General features: G+C 46.7%; 1 protein-coding gene across 1 annotated transcript; it reads right to left on the reverse strand.

The window, feature by feature from the left end:
* Positions 1-459: 459 nt before the first annotated feature.
* Positions 460-20,717, reverse strand: LOC126017403 (lipopolysaccharide-binding protein-like). Its single transcript, XM_049779325.1, has 11 exons — positions 20,221-20,717; positions 14,549-14,612; positions 13,060-13,151; positions 9,697-9,873; positions 8,442-8,651; positions 6,562-6,732; positions 4,780-4,847; positions 3,585-3,630; positions 2,618-2,681; positions 1,757-1,833; positions 460-742 (listed from the first exon to the last, which is right to left on the reverse strand). Exons 2-11 carry the CDS (start codon positions 14,589-14,591, stop codon positions 710-712), a joined length of 981 nt encoding a protein of 326 aa, XP_049635282.1. The 5' UTR covers positions 14,592-14,612; positions 20,221-20,717; the 3' UTR covers positions 460-709.
* Between the last annotated feature and the right edge of the window lie 563 nt (positions 20,718-21,280).

Below are 21,280 nucleotides of genomic sequence, written 5' to 3' on the forward strand. Positions count from 1 at the left end.
ACAGCACAAGGGAAATCACTGAATGGCGCTGCAGCTACCACACCTGCTCGTGAGTATAGCTATTCTTTGCTGCCACAATGCCAAGAGGCAGCAACAGAAACGAGGCCACAGCAAAGCCCATAAGGTGCATCTTTGTAGAAAGTGTTTGTGGACTCTCTTCAGGACTGTACTCATGAGGCAGAGGCCCTGACTGTTCTCACTGTTGGCTCCTTCCTCTTGTACATGGCCCTGGGAAGCCAGTGAAGCTAAACCCTCTGGCCTTGCTGCATAAGCTTGTCATGTGTGAAGGGACAGGATGGCAGGGGGCTCCATGCCATAAATAGTTCACACCAAGGAAATGGCCCGGCAAGGCTTTGAGTCCCACTGCCTGCCTCTTGTTCCCTCAACCATGGCCGCAGATGACACATGCCTCTGACTGGCTCTTTGTGTTGACATTGAGTGACATTGAGCCAAGGCTGCTGCCTTTTTCCTCTATTGAAGTTTATTGGAGATAAGTGAGTGACACACAGGTGAGGAGTCAAACCTGAGATTCCCCCAAGCCAGGCTTCAACCAGCAGCAAGGGGGAAAGGCCAGGTCCTGGGAAAGTGGGGACAGGTGGGGATGCAGTGGGAGCTGTGCGTTCATGGGATGGGGCACTCCAGGAAGAGGAGGTTGAGGGCTTTCCTCTCTTTCACTCTTCCTGCCACAGTCACTGCTCTGTCTTCAGCCTTAATTAATGTTAGCACTAAGGAGCAAGTAGTTCTGGAGAAAAGATGAGGGACGCAGGGTTATTTCATGAGTCATACAGCCACCACCCTGGAAAGGCAGCTTTTCTGGGAGAGATAAATGGTCTCTCCTGTACTTGTGATCCTGGGTCCTATTTGCCCTCCCCCAGCTTCTGCCTTTCTACACAAGGTCCCCAGTGCAGCTTTTCTCTTCCCAGGAGAGCAGCATGCACCTGAGCACAGTTCCGATTTCTCCTCTCACAGAAAGGAAGTCCAGCAGAACCTGAGGGACCACGAAAGTTCAGGACACATGCCACAGTGACAACAATGCACACAAGTCCCACTGGGTCCCTAGGGTGCCCTCATGCCTGCCCTGGCCCTGGTTTCTCCCACTCAGAGGTATGCTGGTTCCTCTCCCAGATCTCTGTTTACAGCTGTACTAGGGAAGGTTGGCCATGGCCCGATAGGCATTTCCACACCCATCTCCTTTCACACTAAGAAGATTCTGGGACCAGGGAGATATTCAAAGAGCTGGAGCACATGCTTTGCAGGCAATGTTCAGGGGTTTGCTCCTAGCTTTGTGCTTGGGGAAACCACATGAAGTCAGGGATCAAACACAAACTTCCTGCCTACATCCATAACATATACTCATTGAGCTAGAGGCACAGTTTAGATAGATTGCTTGCACAGCACAGTCCCCAAGCTCTTCAGGGAGTGAGTCCCCAAGCACTGCTGAATATGGCCTTTAAACTGAAGGGGCGGGGGAGAAGCAAAATTATTAAAAACAAATGAAAGATTCTGGACTTGTACTTATTGACCGTCAGCCACATGTTTGAGCCCTCAGATATTCCTCCTGTCTTCTGTGACCCAAAGTCTGGTGCTTGAGACACATTTAGTGCTTGCACCTGCTGAATGGGATAATTTGACAGGAAGCTAAGCTCCGGATAATCACAGTCCTGTCATTTCTCTCCAGCAAATGAGGTTTCTAATGATAATAATAAGGGCCAGGCTACCCCAGTCTTTTTGGGAGCTGAGAACCTGTGCCACTGACCTCGTAGGCCTGAAGTACAGGGCTGTTGATGGAAGTGTCCACAGGTAGAGGCAATGGAAAGCCTTCCTCCAGCTTGGCTGCAAGAGAAACACAGAAATGTGACAGGACAGAGAAGATAGAGGGTGCTGGCTCAGGGGCCACTGAATATTCAATGGGGAAGAAGGGGACACTCAATGGCAGCCTCTTGGAAGAAGTTGACATCTCAAGCTCCATGAGTCCCAGGGATCCGCTTCTGTATTCACCATGCAGAGTGGAGAGGGTAGGGCGGGGTAGACCAGGCCCATTTTCAGAATCCAGGCCTCAGGCCCTCCACCTCCCTCCATTTCCCTTCCCAAGTCTTTCTGGCTGCTCTTCTGTGTTGAGTGGAAAGGCAGATGGGAGGCCTGGGCCAGTAGAAGGCTTGCTGGGGTCACTGTGCCCAGCATTATTTCCTGCAGGTCATCCAGCAGTAAATGAGGGGGGGAGCCCAGGGATGTTCATTCCAGGGATTCTGCATGATCTTTTCCCAAATGCTCCTGCCTCAGTCCCACTCTTGTCCTTTGGAACTCAGATCTACCCCCACCTCCAGGGAGCCTGACCTGATCCCTGAGCCATGGCTCAGAGCATCAAAACCCCTTGCACTTCCTTTTGCATTCACACTTGTCACCCTACAGGGCCACTGCCTATTGTCAGTGACCTCACAAGGACACACAAGGGACAGGGATTGGCTGTAACTCTGGCCACTGCTAGGGAGAGACTTCACACACTGGGTGAATGAATAGATGCATGAACAAATGAATAAATATTTGAACCTCACATCCTCCAGGGGAGTGAGAAACATCCTGTGGGTGGGGAGAGACCATCAGTAATCCATTTTCTTACCATTGAGAACAGGGTAAATGGTATGAAGTGCAAAGTAGTTGAGAAGACTTTCCATCAGTTCTACCTGGAGCAGAGGAGGGGGACAGGTAAGAGGAAAAGAAGGGGCTGAAGAGTTAGTCCAGTGAGGAAGGCACTTATTTGCCTTGCATGGATCTGACCCAGGTTTGATCTCCAACATTCCATATAATCCGCAGTGATTCCTGAGTAACCCCTAAGTATCACCCGGTGCAGCCCCAAAGCAAAACAAAAATTGAATAAGAAATGGGTTGGAGCAATAATATAGCTGGTAGGGCTTTTGTCTTGCATGCAGTCAACTCAGGTTTGATCCCTGGCATCCTATATATCCTCTGTGCACCATCCAGGAGGTTCCTGAGCACAGAGCCAGGAGTAAGTCCTGAGAACTGTGGGGTGTGACTCAAAACTTAAAAAAAAGAAAAAAGAAAAACAAACAGGAATCAGGATGGGTTTTGTTCTGAAACTTGGGGCTGCCCTCCCACTCACAATCTAAGTGATGGCACCACAGACAAACAGTTCCTGAACAGGCCAGTTCTGCACCCATCAGGTGTTTAGTGAACTCTCCTGACTGCAGGGAGCCTTGTGTGTGAGCCTGGACCAAATGTCTTCATGACTTCCTTGCCTTGCTGCAGACTACAGCTCTGGAGGGAGATGCTGTCATTATTCCCATTTCATAGTCTAAGGAACTAAGGCTCAGAGACGTTCAGTGATTTGACTAAAATCACACAGCTGCATTGGGTCTCTGATCTCCAGGCTCAGAATTCAGAGAGCAGCTGCCTCCAGAGCCCATGTTCTTGGATCCTGTCTCCCCATCAACCCCAGGCAGTGTCTCTCTGGAGGCAACTAACACCAGCTGCAACCAGGGCCTATTTTCTGCCAGCCTTTAGCTCATCTCAGTGGAGTCAGAGTGGCCCACTGGAGGAGATGATGACAGCTGAGATGTGTCACTCACGTTGAAGAATCCTATATCAGAGCGTTTCAATTCCAACTTCAATTTGCTGTGTGGGGAGAAAGAGAGATAGAAGAGTCACCCTCAGCTGTGGTTGGGATGCTGCCCTACTCACCCCAATGGGGTGTGCAGTGCTGGAGTAAGGGCATTTGTAGGAGGGTGTTTTTGTGTTGAAGGCTCTGCCCATGCTCTGACATGCATCAGGAGCTGCACTATGAAAAAGAGAGAGGTTGAGTGAGAATGAAGAGAGGTGGAGTCTAAACCTATGCTGGAAAATTGGAAAACAAAAACATCTGCAGATTATGACTCTAGTGTTGTCCAAATTGAGACAAACCAGAATGAAAGGAAGCAGGAGTTGTCCCTGGGAGAGTCTGCTGAGCTGATGGGTGATTTTGTTTTCTTTCCATAATTTTGATATTTCCACTTCTTCCTTGCAATGGGAGCAGAGAAATACAAAGCAGAGAAGTGCTACAAATATTGCTGTCTGGCAAATGGCATTCAGTGGAGAACCTAGACTTCAGAACAATAGAAGCTGACCTTTAAACTGCCCCTTTACTCCCTCCTGGATCTTTCCTCCAGGGGCTTCAAATACCCAATGGAAGTCTCAACTCACTGTTCCTGGAGTAGAGGAAGTTTGATAATTCTTTGATAAAATCATCTTGTGAGTTCTTCCCCTAGTTTGTCTTCATAATCCAACTTTTCATGTGGTCCCTGAGAAACCTTCCTGAATAATCTCCCTCTTAGTTTCTGGAGAGTCTTTCTGGATCCTAAGTGTCAACCATTCACAAACACAGTTTTAGATCCATCTTCCTGGCCTTTAAATTCTTGTCCAGATCTGCCTTCTAGGTTAGGATGCTAAGTGTGACCAGGGTCAGGTAGGCAAAGAGACACATGTGCTGGAGTCATGTGAAAGTCCTTAAACTATTCCTCCTGGGGTGCCTCTGTAGAGTGCTCCTCCACTGATAGGAAGCCCCATGATAAGGGGCTGAAGTGATCTTGGCTACCAGGCCACTGAACTGGACTTCTGGCTTTCCCAGGGGTTGGGTCAACATGTGTTTCCAGAGGGCCATGCAGGTTAGAGAAATAGTTGACCATAGGGATGCTAACTCTGAAGGTCAGCCCCAGCTCCATCAGTGATTGGACTGTGCTCTAGTCTTCCCCACCTTTCCCTTTCCTCCTTCACTGCCTGGCCTCTTACCTTCCTGTGGACACAGAGCCCAAGATTCTGGTGGACTGCACAGTGATGATGGCAGAGATGTTGGTGCTCTAGAAGAGAAGAGACCCCAACTTTCAGCCCTTGTAGATATGCTGCTGAAAATAGGGACTATAGGGATAGATCAGGGGGCAGAGGCAACTTGTCAAGGATGACAAACTGGAAGTGCAGAGTATGGGGGCAACTATTTGAGTGGAAGTATCCAGAAGGGGAAAGAAAAACATCACTCTTAGGATGTGTTACCTAGCCTGAGGACTGGAGAGTTCCAGAGTTTTCCCTTGTAGGGAAGTTTTAATACTCACAATTAGGGGTCTGGAGCTTATGGAGGGACATGTGTACTTGATATAAGGAAAGAATCAGCCTATGAATCTGTGGGATCTAGGTGTCCCAGCACAGTGTCTTGGAAATTTATTCTTCCCCATTGAATAGTTTGGATCCCCTTGTTACAAATCAGCTGACTGTAAATTGAAGAATTATTTCTGGTCTCAACCATTTGATTCCCTGGATCTCCCCATCTGTCTTTGGCCCAGACCACAGTCTTGATGATTGTGACCTTCTCTTCAGTTGTGAAATAAGGAACTATGAATTCTTCAACTTTCTTTTTCTTTCTCAGGGTTGTATTTGACAGAGCTCAAAACAGGTACAATTTTTACAGGTAAATTTGGGGCTTGGTTGGCTCACAAAAATACCAACCAGCTGGGATTTTGATAGGAATTGTGTTGAATCTGTCTATTAATTGGGGAATATTGCCATTGTAAAAGTTGCATACCTTATTCAAGCAAAGAGATGTGATGATTTTGTTGTTTGGGGGTCATACCTGGCAGTGCTCAGTTCCTCCTCCTCGGTCTATACCCAGGGATCACTCCTGATAGTGCTTGGGGAGGACCATATGGGATGTTGGAGATTGAACCCAGGTCTGCCTGTGAAGGCAAATGCCTTACCAGCTATCATTCTGGCTCATGAGATGTGATTATTTTTATTGATCACCATTTCCATAAAATCATTTTACTTAAAATTTCAGATTTAAGTGAAGCTCTTTTGGAACTAGAGAAATAGTATAGTGGGTAGGGCATTTTTTCTTGCACATGGCTGACCCAGGTTCAATCTCCACACAACATAACATTCCTGAGCCCACCAGGAGTTATCCCTGAGCTCAGAACCAGAAATAAGCCCTGAATAATGCTGGATGTTACCTAAAAACAACAACAACAAAACAAAAAAGGGAAGCACTTAAAATTTTTGTTTTGGGGCCTGATGCTCAGGGTGTTGCACTCAGGAATTACTTCTGGTGGGGATCAGGAAGCCAAATGGGATAACAGGGATCAAACTTTGGTTATCCAAATACAAGCTACAAGCTATACTATTTCTCCACCCCAGTGAAGCACCATTTTAGAACAAATCTAGCAGGACAAGGAACTGACCAGGAATAAATGACTTTGTTTTTCAGGGGACTTTCCTGGCTTTTCAGGTCTTTTCAGGGCTTCCTTCTGGTGGGGCTTGAAGAACCATGTAAGGTGCTGGGGATCAAATCTGAGCCAGCGACTTTCAAACCCATTGTTCTATCAGTTTGCCCTACAGAAGTGATGACTTCTAAGATTTCTTGTCACTCTACCAGTAAAGGAGTTGATAGACCATGCTACCCAGAAGTTGGTTTGATAAGGAAGACAATACCCACTTAAATATCTGGAGTATATTAAGTTCTCACCTGAGTGATTTTGCACCCCAGCATGCATGACCCTTTGCCCTCCTGGCCTGGGTCAGACTTACCGCCCTGAGCTGGAAGACTGACTTGCGCACAGATGAGTTGGCCAGGACCACGAAGGCCTGGACATCTATCACTGCCTGGACTGTCACATTCCCAGGGGTGAACTTTAGGAGTGGAGCTGATTCAGGAGATACATCCAATTCTAGCTCCATTTTTGGGTATAGTCTTGTCAGCTGGAGAAAAAAGATTGAGGCTCAGGGAAGGACAGGAAATGGATGGGCAGACCCTGAGCTATAGTGAGGATGGGAAATTTCAAGACTCAGGTTTTTTTTTTTTTTTTTGGAGGAGGGGGGTTGGATCACACGCGCTCAGGGGCTACTCCTGGATCTTCACTCAGAAATCACTCCTGGCAGGCTCAGAGGACCACAGGGGATGCCTGGAATCGAACCAGGGTCTATCCTGTGTTGGCCACATGCAAGGCAAATGCCTTACCACTGTGCTATCACTCCAGCTCCAAGACTCAGATCTTCAGGGACTTGCAGTGATAACATCCAGGACTGGAAGAAGTTATTTTCCCTGAACTATTTTCTAGCAAGAAGCTGCTGTGGTTGGAAATGAGGCTTTGATCAAAGGTTTGGGATGGGTAAGACATGCCAATGGGTATATTCCATAACAGTGGATGGTCACTCTACTGTCTTTTTCCATTTTAACAGATGTTCTCCCCTCTCTTCCTTCTGATGCAGTGACGAATCATACTTGGCTGCATTGCTCATACACTGGTGCTCGCTAAGGATTGCACACCATACCAGTGGTCTCCATGGCTTGGCTCTGTTATCAGGACTGACACCCTGGTGGTGTTTAGGAGTCATATGAAGTACCAGGGATTGACTGGGGTCAGTTGCAATGTAAGGCAAATGGAGTCTAGCCCCTGTGTTATTTTACTGGCATCGGGCTGCACTTTTTAGGGGTGATGCTTTCAGCCATTCTAATTATAGAACTAGCAAGTGTGGTGCTCACACACATACTTGTCTCAGGGGGCTACTCCTGCCCAAGGTGTTAACTGGTGCTTATAATCATTCCTTCGGTTACGGTTCTCACATGTGCCTGTTTGGGAGAACTAATAGCCAACTGGTAAGGTGCTGGGAGAGGGGTCCTTGCAGGCAACACTGGCACATGTGGGAGGCACTGGGAATGAAACTTCTGCTTCATGCCTGCAAAGCAGGTGCTTTGGCCCTAGAACCATTACTGGGCCTCTACTATCTCCACCACCTTCTTTTTTTTGGAGAAGGGGGCAAATCCGGCTGTGATCAGGGGTTACTCCTGGCTCTACACTTAGAAATCTCTCCTGGAGGTTTGGGGGACCATCTGGGATGCTGGGGATTGAACCCGGGTTTGTCCCGGGTTGGCCATGTGCAAGGCAAACGCCATACTGCCATGCTATCTCTTCAGCCCCTCCACCACCTTCTATGATCAGCTTTTGGGGATTAAAGTACAAGTCTGGGGCCAGTGTGGGACTCTATAGTACAAGCCAGGGGCTTCTGAGTGCTCTGTTCTGCTATGCTCCCATCCTGCTTCAGCTGTGCTCTGCGTCTAGCAGATGCCTAGTATTGGCCTAAACCCAAGCCTCTAGTTTATCTCAATGTACAGCCCTGTGGATAAGCGTCATCATCCTATTTGATAAATGAGGAGCCCCACAAGATAGAAAACAGCGGGACTCAAACTCAGGCCACCTGAATCTGCATCGTGCATCTCCAGGCTACAAGGAGTCAAAATGATGGGAACTGGGTGCAGAAAATGAGTTGAACGAGTTTTGTTTTCACTCACTGTTCAAATAAGTAAACTGTTTGGAACATGTCTACACCCAGCTTCTTGATATCCAAATATGGTTTCCACCTGGGCCCCTGTGGAGAGGGTTGTATGGTGAGGAGGAGCAGAGTCTTACTCGTGGAATGGCGGCCTGGAAGGAGTCAGTATTCAGACGGATGTTGGCGTCCAGGGGCAGCTGCATGAAGTTCAGTATGAAGCTACTCAGGAAGCAGGAGGCCATCGAGGTAAAAGCTGAGGGCATGGACTTTGGACAGCCTGGGTTCAAATACTTCCTGCGCAGCTCCCGAGCCTGCTGACTCTCGGAGAGCTTCTTGAGGTCCTTAAGCTGCAAAACAGGCATTGCCAAAAAGCACAGACTGAGCTCATCTGGACAAGGCATCTAGTGACAAAGGTGGGAAACAGTTCCCAGGGGACCCCCATTGTCCTAGTCTCTGAAGGCTCAGGGCTGCTCTCCCAAAGGGAGCCCCTTGCTGACCACCATGCATTAATTTAATGTGCTTTCAGAGATAGCTCCTTACCCCCTGCATCTCCCTGTTTCAGCCAGCTCTCATGGGGTGCTGCCCAGTCCTGGGACTGGCTCACGGTGCAGTCTGGCAAGTGCTACCCAGTCCTGTCTATGCCTCACCTTTTCCAGCTAATCTTCAAACTTCTCCTTCTTCTTTGGTTTTGGAGATACAACTGGTTGTATTCTGGGCTTACTCCTGGTTATGTGTTCAGGGGATCAACCCTGGTGGAGCTCGGGGAATCATATGGGGTGTCAGGAAAGAACCCAAATTGGCTGCATGCAAGGCAAAGCCAACCCTATTTTATCACTACAGTCCCTGAAAGGCCCCTTTGTTCCAGAGCCACTTAGTACTCCAAGTGCTCAGCTGCTCATGTGTATTCAGGCTCTCCAGGACTGCAACTCCTAGCCCCTGGCTACACTGGGTCCAAGGCACAGGAGCTGTCAGAGTATGAACCCAGACAGCAGGTGTTGACCCCAGGACTCCATCCATCTCCTTTTCTTCCTCCCCTGAAATCTCTTCCAAGTCTACTGCTGCTGTAAAGCCCCAGCCTGTCTGTCCACCCGAAGTTCCACTGATTAAAAAAAAGAAAAGCTAATATGGAAATGTATCAGCTGCCAAAGCTGATTATTGCTCAGATAATCCGGGGGTGGAGGTGGGCACTTTGGGGATTATGGGGCCATCTAGAGAGATTAAGGCAAGTCTGGATCTAAACTGTTTGGCAAGATCCAAGTCTACCTTCCTTCCCTGGTTCCTTAGAGACCCTCAAGCAGGTTTGTAGACCCTCTAGATACCCTTTCCTGGCCTCCCCACTTCTCTACCCCCTGACACCCCACAGCCTTATAGCCTCCTCCTCTCCTTTCTCACATGCTCATTCTGGATGGTGAAGTTCATGCTCCCAGCCTTGTGGTAAACCCAGCTGGCTGTGTTGAAGACGTATTCAGAAACAGCAAAGTAGACCATGTGGTTGTGCACCTGAGGCAGTTGGATGGGTGGAGCACTGAAGGGGCTGGAGAAGAGCCCACTCCGGTGAAAGAATCCAGCCTACAAACAGAAGAACAGATCAGACACCCCAGATTCCTACTAGGAGAGCATCTGGCAGAGGCCCCCAGTGCCTGTCTGGAGGACCTCTTGGCTTCTTTCAGAAAGTAAGGCCAGGGACCTGAATGATTTCTTCTAATTCTGATGACTTCCTGAATTTCCCCTGTGGTAGTAGAGTCAGCTCTTGGGGACGTGTGTGTGTGTGTGTGTGTGTGTGTGTGTGTGTGTGTGTGTGTGTGTGTGTGTGTGTGTGTGTGGACTGTGGGTATCCCCTCCCTCAACTTCTTATTTATCCCACCTGAATGATCAGAACCACACACACCTGGAATGGGTGGGAGGAGGAGTCTGCTTAGGGAGAGAGGGGCTAAGAAGAGTTAGAAGAGAAGGGATAGGGGGCTGGAGACATAGCATGGAGGTAAGGTGTTTGCCTTTCATGCAGAAGGTCATCGGTTCGAATCCCGGCGTCCCATATGGTCCCCCGTGCCTGCCAGGAGCAATTTCTGAGCATGGAGCCAGGAGTAACTCCTGAGCACTGCTGGGTGTGACCCAAAAACCAAAAAAAAAAAAAAAAAAAAAAAAAAAAGAAGAGAAGGGATAATCAGTAGAGAGCATCAGCAGAGAGAATCAACAAAAAGAATCAGCAAGGGATCAGCAAAGAAGCAGTAGAGAGAGTCAGTCAGCATGGAAGTCTGAAGAGCAGCTAAAAGGGAGACAGAGGCAGAGAGAGCCAGAGAAGGAGCAGAGAAGTGGCCGCTTGGGTAAGGCTTAGCATAGAAGCCATGTGAGGAGGTTGAAGCAGTGACACAAGTGGTAGGGCATTTGCCTTGAACGTGCTGACCTAGGACGGACCATGGTTCGACCCCCCAGCATCCCATATGGTCCCCCAAGCCAGGAATAATTTCTGAGCACATAGCCAGGAGTAACCCCTGAGCATCACTGGGTGTGGCCCAAAAACCAAAAAAATAAATAAAGGAAAGAAAAGAAGCCATGTGAGAAAATGTACATGGTGGTTAGGACCATGAAATAAAGCTGGCTGACTCCTGGAACTTCATCTGACTGCTTTGATTTGAATCTCTCTGCCCTCATCCTGCAACCTTCAGACCCGCCAGACCATAGGGGCTGCAAGAGCTGGGCTGAGCTGAGAAATGCCTCACAATCCCCTTTCCAACACAAATGAACTGTCCCTCAATATATATATATATATATATAAACAAACTGGACCTTAAGTAAAACACTGATTTCTTGTGTCCTATATAGGGAATGGCCCTTTAAATGTAGGCAGTAAGATACAGGCAGTATCTGCAATAAAATCTGCTAGGGAAATAAAGACTTATAGGCTGGCATAGACATACCAAGATCTTAACGTAGACAGTCCTGGATAGAAAGTTCTGTCAAAATAGAAGCAGAACCTCTCAGATCCTCGAGCTCTCTGTTTTGTTTTGTTTTGTTTTGTTTTGTTTTTGGTTTTGGTTTTGGTTTTGGTTTTTGGGTCACACCAGCAGCGCTCAGGAGGTATTTCTGGCTCAGGCATGCTCAGGGACCATATGGGACACCGGGATATGAACCAATGACTTTCTGCATGAAAGGCAAATGCCTTACCTCCATGCTACCTCTCTGACCCCTCAAGCTCTCTGTTTAAGTACCTCAGAATCCCCATGATCATAGCTGCAGTAACAGAATTCCTTTGTTCTTTGTTCTAACTCATTACATGGTGTGCAATGTATGTGACTAGAGGGAGGAGAAAAATGGAGACTGAACCTAAAAAAGGCAGAAAGCCTTTTCTGTACTGTTGAGGCTAAATTGTCATTATTTGATCAAGCCACTCACTGATTCTGTCTCATTGTTTTTGACTGACCCTGATGGACAGGCACCACCAAAGCAGCCAGTTCATTGTCTTTCTGGTGGCAGTCTCCCAGTGTCCAACTTTCTCATCAATAGACCGAGACAAAGCCACGGCTTCTCTCTCAGAGGTGGTGTGAGACCTAAACATATAAATACTTAGAACATCATCTGGCATTGTCATAAATAAATAAATAAATAAATAAATAAATAAATAAATAAATAAATAAATAAAATTAGGCCAGAGAGATAGCACAGCAGTAAGGTGTTTGCCTTGCATGTGGAAGGACGATGGTTTGAATCCCGGCATCCCATATGGTCCCCGAGCATGCCAGGGGTGATTTCTGAGCTTAGAGCCAGGAGTAACCCCTGAGCGCTGCCGGGTGTGACCCCCCCCAAAAAAAAATAGATGGTCAGAGGTGCTGCTCCCATGGCCTGACTTAACCCACAGGGGAGTAGTGGAAGAGACAGGGGTTAAAGGGAAGCCAACTATCTCCTGTCACTGCTGCCTCCACCCATTACTGTACTCTTCCTGGCTCTGTTCCCTTCTGATTTTGGAAGCTAGAAAACTAATCTCAAGGACACTGGCAAGTCTAGACCCCTTCTGACATCTTCCAGAGTGAATCTAGTTCCTTATGGATCTTTTTCCTCCTCCTCCTCCTCCTCCTCCTTCTCCTCCTTTTTCTACTCCTCCTCCTCCTTTTCTTCCTCCTCCTCCTCCTCCTCCTTCTCCTCCTTTTTCTCCTCCTCCTCCTTTTCTTCCTCCTCCTCCTCCTCCTCCTCCTCCTCCTCCTCCTCCTCCTCCTTCTCCTCGGTTCCTCAGTGGTGATAGTTCAGGGAGCAGGGGATGCCTCCAGACAGAAAGGCATGTGGTCAGTCAGTTGAGCTGTGGCTTTGGCCCCTTCAAAAGACCCTCTGCATCCCATGGCTCCAACCCAAGGCTCCCCTTCTCATTTTCTCTCTTTCTGGACTGTCCAGATGCTCTGCTCCTTTCTCCAAGGATTGCCAAATTACCTGGGACCATCTGGATAATCCAGGGTATTCTGGTCATCCAAGATCCTTAACTTAATGTCTCTGGCAAGGGCTTCAGGCATGTAAATGGTAGTACCATGGCATGGAAGCAGGATTTGAGCTTAGGTCTGCTGGACTCCAGAGATTTTGACCATGTTAGTACAGACTTATTTTAGGATTTTGTTTTTCAGTGCCAATTATCACCTCTGCCCACAGTGGGCACCAGGCAAGGATGTAGACTGAGAAGTAGATGCACTGAAGAAGGAGGGTAGGAACTGACTCTAAAGGCTCTACTGATTTCTTTCTAGCCATCAGTCCTTTTTCTCCATAGCTCCTTACCTTGAAGAATGTGTCTAGGGTTGTAGAGGTCACCTTGGGAGCATCTATGAGACGGTAATCAATGCCAGCAACACTATCGATCACTGCGGTGACTATGGAATAAGAAAGAGACACTATTAGGAACATGGCAGCCCAATACAGTTGTGCAAGCTGTGCATTGCACAACTCCAGGAAGTCCCATGGCCTTTAATCTTTGGATAATGAAGTTTCTTCCAAGATAAGACTGGGCCTCACTCACAGCTCCTTCAGAAACAGAGGAAGTGCTGCTTTCACTCACTCTCTCCTTCATTTAATATTTACTTTATTAACTCTTTTATTCACTCCCTCATTGTTCAAAATTAACTCCTTTTTTATTTTTATTCTTTTTGGTTGTGCTCAGGACTTACCCCTAGCTTTGTGCACAGGGATCACTCCTGACAGGGATTGGGGGACCATATGTGGTGTTGAGGATCAAACTGGTATGACAGTGCATAAGGTAAATGTCTTTTTTTTTTTTTTTGGTTTTTGGGCCACACCCGGTGATGCTCAGGGGTTACTCCTGGCTGTCTGCTCAGAAATAGCTCCTGGCAGGCACAGGGGACCATATGGGACACCGGGATTCGAACCAACCACCTTAGGTCCTGGATCGGCTGCTTGCAAGGCAAACACCGCTGTGCTATCTCTCTGGGCCCAGGTAAATGTCTTAATTTTTTTAATGTCTTAGTTTTTGTACTATGTCTCTGGGACCATATTTGCTTTTAGTTCATTAATTTTTATTTACTTATGGTTTGACCCCCAGATCTATGCCAGTTGATGAAGCAACTGTCTGCAGCTACAGGAGAGATGATCAGAGTTCCCACCCTGAAGCTGACAATTCAAAGGGGTGGAGGGAAGGCAGTCAATCATTCAGCAAACAGTTCATATGTGTGATGAATGATGCCAGCCACATATTGGAGAGTAAAGCAGTGTTGTTGAGATTGGGATCTGAGGAAAGCAGGTGTTGACTGGCTGAAGGAGAAGTGGAGGGTCATTTCAGGCAGGAGAGGGACTCTTGCAAGATCTTGCAGCCACATAGAGCATCACCTGTATGACAGTGGAACTGTGGATGATGGGGCGACTTGGTAGAGGTTATATTATGGCCAGACTAGCTCTTGCATGGCTTATTGCCCAGTGGCTAAGTCAAGGGAGCAGTTGATGTATTTCTGGAAGTGAGGAAATTTACAGGCCTATTATTGGGGCCATGAATGTGCCTGTGGCAGCCAGGGAGGCAGGGTCAGGGCCACCCCTTCACAGGGGGCCTACAGCACCCTGTCTTGTTAAAGCAGCTGGCACAGAACTGGCATGAGACCTCCTTGTCATCTCCTGCTCACTTCCTGCTCCCAGGGACATTCTGACCCCCTACTCTCCCACCTGCAGAGAGCAGATGACAGCAAGGTGGTGTCTATGGAGAGAGCCTAGGGGAAAGGGGTGGTCCCCAAGCTATGTGGAAAGTGAAGAAGGGGTCTCAAACCTGGCAGGGTCTGGAGATAGGGCTGAAGCTGTGATTTTGCCATTGTCCTGATTATTTCGCAGATCTGTCGAAAAGAAGATGAGAAAATTAGGTGAGCCTAGGTGCCTCCACCACTCTGGGGGGCAATATCTCCCCTTATGTGAGGCAACTGGTACGTGAGGGACAGAAGAGTGTGGCCAAGGAGCAAGCCAAAGTGATAGTATAGTGGGCAGGGCGCTTGACTTTCACACCCAGATTCAATCCCTGGCACCACCCATGGGGTCTTTCAAGCTCTGCCAGAAATGATGCCTGAGAGCCAGGAGAAAGTCTTGCGCACAGCTGGGGGCATGGGCCCAAAACAACACAAACAAAAAAAAAAAAAAAAAGAAAGGGCAGAACAGACTGTAGCACACAGTTACTCCCAGTGATGGGGGGTAGGGGTGGGCAGAGCTGTTTCACAGGGATCAGTTGGAGCTCCAGACCACTCTGGAATCCATGGTAAAAGTGGAAGTGTTGATAGTGAGAGGTGATCACTCTGGACAAGAACTAGGTGCTGAAAGGAGGTAAAGTGATATGCATGATACCCTTTCAGTAATAAACTACAGTGCCTAATAAAGAGAGAGAGAGAGAGAGAGAGAGAGAGAGAGATTGCCATTAAAAGCAGACTGGGAGAAAGGGAGAAGAGGTAAATTAGGGACATAAGGTACCCAGAAATGAGCACTGATGAAGGAATGAGCATTGGAATATTGTATGACCATTATCAACAACTTTTAAAAAAAGTGAGAGTGTATGTCCAAGACTAGATGACTGGATAAAGTTGCTATGGTATATACACACAGTGGAAAACTATTTGGTCATCAGAAAAGATAAAATCATGCAATTTGCTGCTACTTGGAGGGACCTGAGAATATCATGCTGAGTGAAGTTAGTTAGAGGGAGAGAGACCAGCATAGAATGATCTCTCATATGCAGGATATAAAGAAATATAATGGTGGAATAATGAATATACAAAGGCAATTGAAACAAAGAACATGAGAACTGGTACTCAGTAGGAAACATGCCACCCAAGGGGCTGGTGGATAGGACAGGGAGGGGGAAACAACTATGGTGGAGGAAAGTATTCAACCAGAATATGTGGAAAGGTGTGGAAACACTATGGATATAACCCTATCAGTAACATTACTATAAACCACAGTGCAAAATCTAAGGAACAATAAAAAGTGCCTCTCAAAGAAGCAGACTGGCAGGTGGAAAACAGACAGAGGTGTGGGGAGAGAGACAGTGGTGGAGGGATGTGGACACTGATGAAGGGTCGATGTTGAAGCAATGCATGCCTGAAACCCAAACACAAATAACTTTGTAATTCTACAGTGCCTTAAAAATAAAAGAACAAACAAATAAAACAATCTCCCCTTAACTATGAACAACTTTGTAAATCAGGCCTCTTTGATAAAACAAAAAATCTTTTAATAAAGTTAAAAAAAATGTGGGCATACCATGTGTCACAGTCTAGGGTTCAGCTATTGCTGGGAAGAAAGTGCTCATGGAGTCCCTGTGGCTAAGAGGTAAGGAATGTGAACATCCAAAGTGGTGGTGACACAGCAAAAGCTCTGAGGTGCAGCGGCAGCTAATGAATCAGAGCCTCACCCGCTGGCCAGAAGCTCCTTTCCTCACCCCAGGACTCTTCTAGGATCAATCAGGTGGCTGCCAAGGGGCAAAGGGTCTGGTTTACCAGTTTGAGTCTTTAGAAGCAGCCAAAGCAAAGTCAGAAAGTACTGAGAGAACTCCATTCCTGGGCAGCCATCAATTTACTTGCCAAGGGAGCACAGGAGTGCAGCCTAAGAGAAGCCCATAGCCATATTTCCTAACTTTGACTTTTTTTGTTTGTTTGTGTTTGGCCCACACGCAGCGGTGCTCAGAAGTTACTCCTGGCTCTACTTTCAGAAATCACTCCTGCAGGCTTGGGGGACCATATGAGGGGCTGGGATGGAACCTGGATCAGTCCCAGGTTGGCCAAGTGCAAGGCAAACAACCCTATCATGGTGCTGTTGCTCCAGCCCAACCTTGATTTTCTTATCTACTTACTTAGTTGTGTGTGTGTGTGTGTGTGTGTGTGTCCTTAATGTTCTTTTGAGGTCACACTTTATCACTCTCGGGTTACTCCTACCTCTGCATTCAGAAATTACTTCTGGTAGTGTTTGGGAGACCATATGGGATGCTAGGTATGGAAACCTGGTTGGCTCTATGCAAGGCAAAAAGCCTTATTTGCTGCACTATTGCTCTTGTCCCTAGTATTTTCTTTATGTAGTTTTATTTTTTCTTTTTCTTTTTTGAGTTTTTGGAGACACCCGGCAGCACTCAGAGGTTCCTCCTGGCTCTGTGCTCAGAAATCGCTCCTGGCAGTCTTGGGGGGCCATATAGAATTCCGGGAATCGAACTGGGGTCCATCTGATGTTGGCTGCATGCAAGGCAAACACCCTACAACTGTACTATCACTCAGGTCCCTCTTATATAGTTTTTTTGGTGGATGAAGGGAGTGTTGTTCCAATAATTGTTGGCCAACTGGACAGTCAATTCAATGCTCAGGGGATCAGGTGCAAGTAGGAATAAAATTGAAATCATTCAGATACAAGGCATGTGTTTAGCTCCTTTTACTATATGTTTGCTTTTGTAAAATGTTATCTGTTTAATTAAAAGTATTGAATTTGGGGGGGGGGGGGCTCAAGAGATAGTACAACAGGTAAATCATTTGCCTTGCATGTGGAAGATCCAGGTTTGTTCCTGGCATTGCATATGGTTCCCTGAGCACCACCACGAATGATCCCTGAGTGTAGTGCAAGAAATAAGTCCTGAGCACCACCTATTATGCCTGTAACCCACCCCTAAAAGATCCCCATAAAATTGATATTATTCTTATCAATGGAAAACTGGTATATTTTTGTATAAAAGAGATATAACTGGGAAAATGATACAAAGGTTTAAAAAATTGCTGACTAGATACTGTTACTTAGTTGTGTAAAACCACTCTGAATTAAGACTTAGCATAAGTTCCTCCATCTTAGGACATTAGCCATTTTATGTGCACATTGGCTGATCTCTCATTCACCGCCCCACCCCCAGCCCTCCTTTCTCTGGAATTGAGCTTTGTGTAAGCAAACAGGGTGAACTGACCTCTCAGTTACTACCAGTCATGTATTAAAACTTCCCAATCATGTCTCAAACAAAGTATCAATCCATTAAATAATCAGAGGGTGGCTCATTGTCTGTCCACTAGCTGGGCTGAGCCTCTCTGGCACCTGCTTCTGCTCCCATTAGGTACACATAATCTGGATCTTTTGGGCCCAAAGCACAGAGACCACAACTGACGCCCAGCTTTAGTCTGTTGCCCTGGATATTCAGTGCACAGATGGCCAGTACTGAAGGCATGTTCAGAGAGTATCTCATGAGTATTGCACCAGGATCATACTTGACTGCATGCTACCTCCTTGAATCTTTGCTGATGGGTATCTGGGTTCTCAGTCAGATTCTGGATGTAATCCCAGCTCTGCCCTCCACCTTGGTCTCTCAGACTCCAACAGAGTCTTGTCTGTCAAAGAGGCAGAGTCAAAACACACATTGTAAGGCTGTAGAAGCATCATTCTCTGCCTTATGAAGCAGATTGACTAGTGATAAGAAGATGAAGAGCAAGGAGACCCAGCAAGGAGATTGTCAGTGCCATCTGTGACCCTGTCACTGGTCACTGTGCACCTAATAGCCAAGGGAGGAGGCTGAAGCTAGCACTTATCACCAAAAAACAAAACAAAACAAAACAAAACAAAAAAAATAAAAACCAGTATTGGTGTAGATGTATGTAGGGTAAAAGGGACTCTCATTCATTGCTGGTCCAACTTTTGTTTGTTTGTTTGTTTGTTTGGTTGGTTGGTTTTTGGGCCACACCCGGCAGTGCTCAGGGGTTACTCCTGGCTGTCTGCTCAGAAATAGCTCCTGGCAGGCACGGGGGGCCATATGGGACACCGGGATTCGAACCAACCACCTTTGGTCCTGGATCGGCTGCTTGCAAGGCAAACGCCGCTGTGCTATCTCTCTGGGCCCATTTAAAGAATTTTTTTTTTTTTTGGTTTTTGGGCCACACCCAGTGACACTCAGGGGTTACTCCTGGCTATGCGCTCAGAAATTGCCCCTGGCTTGGGGGGACCATATGGGACATCGGGGGATCGAACCACGGTCTGTCCTACGCTAGCACTTGCAAGGCAGACACCTTATCTTTAGTGCCACCTTCCCGGCCCCCAACTTTTTTTTTAACTAAAAAATTAGGAATTGATTTTCCATATGAACCAGCAATACCACTTCTCAACATTTACTCCAAGGTTCAACATCTATTCAGAAAAGACATCTGCAGTACAATCCACAATAATCCAAATTTGGAAACAACACAACTGTTTTAGAACAGTGCTATGGCATGAGAGATAGCATGGAGGTAAGGTGTTTGCCTTGCATGAAGAAGGACGGTGGTTCAAAACCTGAGATCTCGTGCCTGCCAGGAGCGATTTCTGATCATAGAGCCAGGAAGAACCCCTGAGCGCTGCTGCATGTGACCCCTCCCCCCAAAAAAACAGTGGTATGGATGAAGAAACTATGATTTAATAGACAATGAATATCTTTAAGAAAATATAAAATCATATAATTTGTTGCTATATGGATAGATCTGGAAAGCTTCATACTGAGTGAAGTTATCCAGGAGAAAGACAGAGATAGAATGATCTCTGTCAGATAAGGGATATAAAGAAACATATTAGGGCAATAGAACTGGTCTTCAGTAGGAAGTTTTCAATGAGAGAAGGAGGCAGAGGGGCTATGCAGGGCGGGACAAAGAGCACCAGGTCAGTGGTGGAGGAATGAGGACACTCTAATGGAAGGTGTTGCATGAGAATGTTTTATACATGAAATCCTGCATTAACAGGTTTGCAAAACAAGGTCCCCCCAATTTTTTTTAAAAAGAAACTATTTCCTGAAAGTAAGAAAGATTACCTAGGTTTCCTCCTAAAATATTTAGATTTGGGGGCCAGATCAGTAGATCAGTGGGTAGGGTGCTGGCCTTTCACACAGCCAATCTGGGTTTGATCCTTGGGATTCCATATGATCTGCTGAACCTGCCAGGAATAATTCCTGAGTACAGAGCCAGGAGCAACCTCCAAACACTGCTGGATGTGGCTCAAAAACTAAAAGCAATTTCTTTTTGTTTGACATTTCCTTCTGTGAGTGTATATGGTGTGAAGATAGGAGCAAGTTTCTCAAGTGTCACCTGGTGACACTCAGGGGTTACTCCTGTCTATCTGCTCAGAAATTGCTCCTGGCTTGGTGGACCATATGGGACACTGGGGAATCGAACTGTGGTCTGTCCTGGGTCAGTCACGTGCAAGGCAAATGCCCTACCGCTGCGCCACCATTCTGGCCCCAAGTTTCTCAAATCTTGCCAATATCGTCAAGAACAAGCTACTAACCCCTCAGTCAGTTCCTAATGCCCATCTGTTGCCATACAATCCTAGAAATGGCCTTGCACTTTGCCTCTGCATGGTGAATTGGAAATTTCATATAACCATGTACTTCAGAGAGCTATTTCCAAATACCAACTCCACCTGCCAATGTGCTTTGTGTTACTCATGATAGAGCTGCTTTGAAATCCTTATATTTACCTTTTTCTCCAAGAATTGTTTCAAATTGTTTTCAATTCTTTCATGGAAGAGGTTCAGGATCCAGCTAGAAGAATGAGGAAAGAAGGTCAGAATTCATTTGATTAGTCAAGATGCTAAGAGGAAGGATATCCAATGTGCTGCACTTCTATTCTATTCTATTCCAAGAATAAATTCAACCAGATGAATTTTACACTGTTCTTAGGAATCAGAAATGCAAGGGTGTTAACCATGTGTAACTGTAGTTTGAACTTCTCTGTAATGTTTTTACCTTAACAAGCCTCTTCCCTACAGACAGACCTTGGCTTAGCACAGCCAGGTCTTGAATGGGTCCTACCTAGTTCCTGATTCAGCTAATAGAGTCCTTGATCACTAGCCCAGGATGGGTGTATGGCCCCAGAGGGAAACAGAGAACTTCCTTAGTGCCTCTCCTTTCATAACACTGTTGAATCATTGTGAAGTACAGTTGCTGATGGTTGAGTTTTGATTATATAGTGTTCCAACACCCATTCCTTCACCAGAGTTCATTTCCCTCTACAAATTTTCCCAGTTTCCATTCTGTCCACCCTCAGTCTGCCTCTATGGCAGAAAGTTTTCCTCTCTCTCTGTCTCTGTGTCTCTGACTCTGTCTCTCTGTCTCTCTCTCGCTCTCTCTGTCTCTATCTCTGTCTCTCTGTCTCTATCTCTCTGTTTCTGTCTCTCTCTCTGTCTCTCTGTCTCTATCTCTGTCTCTCTGTCTCTATCTCTCTGTCTCTGTCTCTGTCTCTCTGTCTCTGTCTCTCTGTCTCTCTCTCTGTCTCTCTCTCTCTCTGTCTCTCTCTCTCTGTCTCTCTCTCTGTCTCTCTCTGTCTCTCTCTCTCTCTCTCTCTCTCTGTCTCTGTCTCTCTCTCTCTCTCTCTCTCTCTCTCTCTCTCTGTCTCTAAGGATTGCTACTTTAGACTCTGGTTGCTTAAGGACCAGGGAGAGTAGCTAGAGCAGAGCACTTCCCTTACATATATGGTGCCATCCCCAGCACCACAAACAATAATCCTCACGTAGATTGCTTCTGGCAAGAATTGGTTAG

Source organism: Suncus etruscus, chromosome 9, assembly GCF_024139225.1.
Source record: "Suncus etruscus isolate mSunEtr1 chromosome 9, mSunEtr1.pri.cur, whole genome shotgun sequence".
Taxonomy (NCBI): domain Eukaryota; kingdom Metazoa; phylum Chordata; class Mammalia; order Eulipotyphla; family Soricidae; genus Suncus; species Suncus etruscus.